This window comes from Sturnira hondurensis, unplaced genomic scaffold (assembly GCF_014824575.4).
Source record: "Sturnira hondurensis isolate 20B ecotype Veracruz unplaced genomic scaffold, ASM1482457v3 Scaffold0022201, whole genome shotgun sequence".
Taxonomy (NCBI): domain Eukaryota; kingdom Metazoa; phylum Chordata; class Mammalia; order Chiroptera; family Phyllostomidae; genus Sturnira; species Sturnira hondurensis.
Genome location: NW_028094832.1, coordinates 334,700 through 340,699, shown reverse-complemented (window position 1 = coordinate 340,699; position 6,000 = coordinate 334,700). Strand labels below are relative to the sequence as shown.

Below are 6,000 nucleotides of genomic sequence, written 5' to 3'. Positions count from 1 at the left end.
CAACCAACCCCAAATGCCCATCCACAGAACAGATAAACTGTGGTGTATTCATACGAGGACTGTCCAGAGACTATCCAGCCATACAACATGAAAAAGAGACACTGATTGAAGAAGATACAAGAAGCATTGTACGTAGGGCAGTGATGCCTCAGTCCCCTCGAAGTAGGCACCTTGGGTCCTCAAAAAGTTCTGATTGTCATCAGTTGCCCCATCCCATTTTCCTGTATCTCACTGACAGTCTGAAATCTCTTCCCTTTCAAAGGTGATTTCAGTTTGGGGAAAAGCCAGAAGTCACGGGGCACCAAATCTGGGCTATCGTGGGGCTGAGTCAGCTGGGTGATTTGATGTGTCATCAACTCTGCACAAGATGTAATGCATGAGTGAGTGTGATGTAGTGATGAAGCTGCCAATCACCAGGTGCCCATAGCTGTGGCCTTCTGAATCATCCAAGTAGTTTCCATGGAGGAATGTTCAAGCTTAACACAAAATTGGATGCAGATTTGTTGCTCTACTCAGTCATTTTGAGTGCAACAGCCACTCAGTACACATGCTCACTCAATGGTGTCTATCACTCCCATTGACTGGTACAGTGAAATCGTCATTGTTCATGATGTGCATTCCAGTCCATCCTCCTTGGCTGCCAGGTTACATCAATGTCAATGCTGCACAAACCGTTCTTGTTATTATTAACAAAGGCGGGACTTTTTCCAGACAGACCTCGTAAAACTATATGGCAATAAAAATGAGTGACTCTCAAAAAGTACTATACTAAGTTGAATAAAGCAAGTCACAGAAGTGAGCATACATTATATCATTTATATAAATCCAAAACCATACAAAACTTACCATTTTGTTTAGGGATACATATGCCTGTATGTATAAACTCTAATAAGCAAAAGAATAACAAACACAAAATTCATGATAATTACTACCTGAGAAGGAGAGGGCACATAAGTGACTTCTGAAATACAGGGATATTCATTTCCTAAGCTGGCTGATGGGTACACAGATACTGTTTTCTTTCTTCTTTTTTTTTAGAAGACCTTCAAGTTTTATTTATTTATTTATTTATTATTTATTTAACTTTTGTTCAAGTACACTTTTCTTTCTTGTATTCCCAGCCCTGCACCCCCCCAGATACTGTTTTCTATACCTTATATAAATGGTGTTTGCTTTTGTAAGTATGAAATACTTCATTTTAAAAGGTGGAAGATGTGAAAGACTTGAAAAATGAAGACTATTATTTATGTATAACAGAATTAGTGTAAAAAAATATACAAAACTTTCAATTCTTTATTGTCTTTCTGTGCCCTATTCAATCAATATTAATATAAAAAGAAACATAATGAGAATGTGGGAAAAAAACAAGCAGAGTCTTTAACTGCTTCGACACAAATTCTGAACATCTATTACTGTAAGTTAGATGAGTAAATATTTTAGCCACTCCTATCTTATTCTTCATTTTCATCTGTACTTAGATTTTTCTTTATCTTTGGATTTCTTGGGACTCCTGCTTCGGTCTCTCTTTTTACTCCTTTCTCTTTCATAGGGATCTGTTTGGTATTTGGATTTGTGACTAGAACTGTGGTGGCCATCCCTTTCTCGAGATCGGCTGCGACTTCGGTTTTGAGGTCGGTCTTTCTTTTCGCTCTTTTGTTTTTCCCGACAGCTTTCTTCTTCTTCATAGTGACCAAACCCCATTTCTCTGTAGATATCCTGTCAAAGTAATAAAAAATTAGAAATAGACCATAAAATCACTATCAATTAATAAAATTTAGACAAGTCCACCATTAGCCAGTGGCTGTAATGGCTCAAATTTGAACACTACCACTAATGCCAGAAATTTTGTACATTCAAAAGCAAAAATAATTGAGAAAAAGATATTACCTTTTCTCTGATCAATCTCATTGCTTTGTATCTATTTCAGCTGCACTGAAGGATCCAATCCAAAAACAAGGAACTGAAACTATCCAGCCAAAATCAGAATAGGTCTTTAGAGCAAAACTCTAATACCAAAAGTCCTGGTTATGTGCGGTTACCTTTCCACCTCCCTCCTTCTCCAACTCCCCCAAAATGTGGACCCATAATTGATGGGCCAAAAATTCCCCTAAGAACCCTATACAGACTTCCAGTCAAGATGAAGCTGTAGGTAACCATGCTTCGCCTCCACACACAACTTCAGCAAAAATTACAACTAGACTTCAAAACAAATATTGCCCAGATTCGTCAGAAAACCAATCTGTGTGGAAATCTGACAACCAAGGATGTAAAGAAGGCGCATTCAACCAGACAGGTGCCTTTTCTACAAAAGGCCGCAGTACTAAGACAGGGAGTCAAAGCACTTCCACCTAACACACAGAAACAAACACAGGGAGCCTGCCAAGTAGAGGAGACAAAGAAATATGGCCCAAATAGAAGAATAGAACAAAACTCCAGGAAAAGAACTAAATGAAATGGAGATATGCAACCTATCAGATGCAGAGTTCAAAACACTAGTGATCAGGATGGTCAAAGAAATCATTGGGTACTGCAATAGCATAAAAAAGACCCAGGTGGAAATGAAGGTTGCATTAAGTAAACTCTACCGGGAACCAAAAAGGGAGAAAAAAAAGCACTCAATCAGAACAAGAAGAAAAAAGAATTTTAAAAAATGAGGATAAAATAAGACAACTCTGGGACATCTCCAAATGTACCAACATCTGAATCAGAGGAATGCCAGAAGAAAAAAAAGAGCAATAAATTTAAAGCTTTTTGAAAAAATAAGGTGAACTTCCTTCAGTGAAGGAAATAGACATACAACTCTAGGAAGCAGAGAGACTCCCAAATAAGTTGGACCCAAAGAGAACCACACCAAGACACATCATAATTAAAATGTCAAAGGTTAAAGATAAAGAGAGAATCTTAAAAGCAGCAAGAGCAAAGCAGAGTTACCTACAAAGGAGTTCCCATAAGACTATCAGCTGACTTCTCAAAAAATACTTTGCAGGCTAGAAGTTACAGGCAAGAAGTATTCAAAGTGATAAAAAGCAAGTACCTACAACCCAGATGACTCTATCCAGAAAAGAAAAGATATCATCTAGAATTGAAGGGCAGATAAAGTACTTCCCAGACAAGGTAAAGCTAAAGGAGTTCATCAACACCAAGCCAGTATTAAATGAAATGTTAAAGGAAACTATATAAGAAAGTAAGATCAAAACTATAAACATCAAAATGGCAACAAATTCACAACTATCAACTGAATCTAAAAAAACAAGCTAAGCCAACAAGCAGAACAGAAGCAGAATCATAGATATGGAGATCTTGTGGAGAGTTATCAGCTTGGAGGGGGAAGGTACAGAGATTAAGAAGTACAAATTGGTGGGTACAAAAGAGACAGGGGAAATTAAGAACGGTACAGAAAATGGAGTAGCCAAAGAACTTACATGCATGACCCATGGACATGAACTAAGAAGGGGAATACTGGAGGCAACGGGGAAAAAACTAGGACAACTGTAATAGCATAATCAGTAAAATACATTTAAAAAAACCACTTAAATAAACCAACCAAGAAAGACTTCATTCACTAGTTTACTAAAATAAAAGAACCCTATAAAGAAGACATCATTTAAATAACAGAGGTGGAAGGGGTTTCAGAAAAGTCAGTCTAAAAAGAAAATAAAATAGATGCTGCATTCTTTGGTCTGAGTGATTATTTTTAAAATGTTTACTTTATAAGAGCTCCTCTCTAACTCTTCAAAACAAAATTTTCTTTTTTAGACTAGGCTAATATGTTTTTATCAAAATCATTATTTTTTTAATGCTCACCCAAGGTCCTTTTTAAAAAAATTTCTGTTAGAGAGGAAGGGGAAGAGAAAGAGAGAAAGAAACATTTTTGTTAGAGAGAAATAGCGAATGGTGGCCTTCTCGTATGTGCTCTGACTAGGGATTGAACCTGCAACCTGGGTGTGTCTCCAAACCAGGAATCAATCCTGTGATCTTTTGGTCTACAGCAGATGCTCCAAAAGAGCCACACCGGCCAGGCAATCCAAATCATTATTTATATATTTCTTAAAAATGAATTAAGTACTAGAATGAATAATTCATGGCCTCAAAGATAATAAAGTACATTTAATTCTATTCTTAATATTACATAGCAGTAGTAATTTTCCCACATAAAAGAGGGATAATTACAACAATTCTATTTTTGCTTGTATTCGACTGCTAATTAAAATGAGTTATCTCAGCATGTGGCTGAAATCTAAAAAAAACAGAGCCAATGTTCTTTCAAGAGATAGTTCATAAAAATCCAACTTTCTTAAAAGACTTCCCAGAGGAAAGGCAAAATCCCAAGGACTGCACTCCCAAGCGTCCCAACTCCATCACCATAGACATCAGTATAGTAGACATAAACATCAAGGTTTGAACTCTGGAGTGATGGATACCATCACTGGATGTAGTTAAAGACTGCATTTTAAGAAAATGATCCGTAATTATCCCACAGCCCGTCTCCAGACGGCCCACTGGCCTGGCACTGGGACTGCAGCACATGAGCAGAGATCCAGTGTGATCACTGGAATGAGTGTTTATGAAACAGGACATTATAAACTGACTCATGATTTTCCACACAATCCCAATAGTTCTTATCATTCTATAAGAGTCCCAGAGGCAGCAAATGGATTTAACTCTTTATCAATTATTTTCTGGCAAAATATAGTATCCTTCAATAAAATAATTTCTGTACTTCCTGTAACATATACGAAATGTAGCCATGGGCAATTCTGTCTGTATAATTTCTAAATTGGTTGAGACAATACTTTTTAAATAAAGAGATGGTTAGCTGATGTATATATAAGTCTATAAAATCTCTAGCACATTATTATATATATGGGCACCTAAATGCTTTGAGTGAAAATGCTTTAAATGCTTTAAAATGAAAGGTGGAGGGTTATGCAGTACTTAATTCTTTGAAAAAAATTAGGAAACCTGAAAATATGAAATGAACGGAAACCTTAAACCACTCCAACTTGGAGTAATTTCAAAGTTACCCAAGCCTTGAGGTCGGCACCTATGGGTTTCAATGGTTTTTGCCATGCAGGGGCTGCACCAAACAACAAATACTCATGAAGTTAGATTTATCAGGGAAGGTTTCATAGAGAAGTAGGGCTTGAGAGGAGCCTCAGAGGTTGAGAGGGTTAGGGTTTGGGTTTGGACTGACAGTAAGAAGGCTAATCAAGCAGTGTAAGTGAAAGCTGAAAAGCAAGGAAGGATTAGCACAGTGAGCATGAAGGAGAAAAGCTGGTGCCTGGGTGAAGCCATGTTGGCGCAGACGGTCCGAGTGCGGGCCAGCACAATGCTAAGTGCTGTTGGAGTATCATCCGCATTCTGGGAATAAGAACCTGAAGCTTGACATCTGCATATACTGAGAGTAATTATTTAATTGATCAATAATTTGATATATAAAATTGAAATGAGGTGATACAGAATAATGACAAAAAGAACCCACATCTGACTGAATCAGAATAAACATTCAAGTTCCAGCTCTCCCACTAAACCATAATATAAAGGCCCACGGGCCTGTGGGGTCAAGCTCTCCATGTCTAAGGTGAAGGAAATTAATCAGATGAGCTCTAAGTCCTTCCCAGTACAGACTTTCCAAAATTCTTACCATTTTACACATTTAAGACATAAGAAAGATGATTAAACTAGCATGTGGATTAAAAAGAAAGAAAAAAATATCATAAAATGGTCAATTTAAAGCAACCAACTTAACCATGCCAATGATTTCAAGTAAGACAGTCCAAAAATAAGTCTAATCTAACTAAAAGTTATGCTTGCTCTGGTTTTGGGGATGAAATCTAAGACTCAGTTAAATCTAAATCACTAAAATAACATTAAGGGATTAAAATGACAGCGAAAAGAGAGCCCAAAATTAGAAGAACACTAAACACCTAAGAAAACCACGAAGGAAGATTGACAACGAGTATGAATACATCTCAGCCAGGCAACCCACAATGGGGTGCT

General features: G+C 37.2%; 1 protein-coding gene across 2 annotated transcripts in view; it reads right to left on the bottom strand.

The window, feature by feature from the left end:
* Positions 1 to 499: 499 nt before the first annotated feature.
* PPIL4 (peptidylprolyl isomerase like 4) overlaps positions 500 to 6,000 on the bottom strand; it is a 28,564-nt gene continuing 23,063 nt past the window's right edge. For both annotated transcript variants that reach the window (XM_037034782.1, XM_037034783.1), the window contains exons 13-14: positions 1,142 to 1,716; positions 500 to 1,019 (exon numbers count right to left, since the gene is read on the bottom strand). In XM_037034782.1, coding sequence (XP_036890677.1) covers positions 1,465 to 1,716 — 252 coding nt within the window. In that variant the 3' untranslated portion in view covers positions 500 to 1,019; positions 1,142 to 1,464. The remainder of the gene's footprint in view (positions 1,020 to 1,141; positions 1,717 to 6,000) is intronic.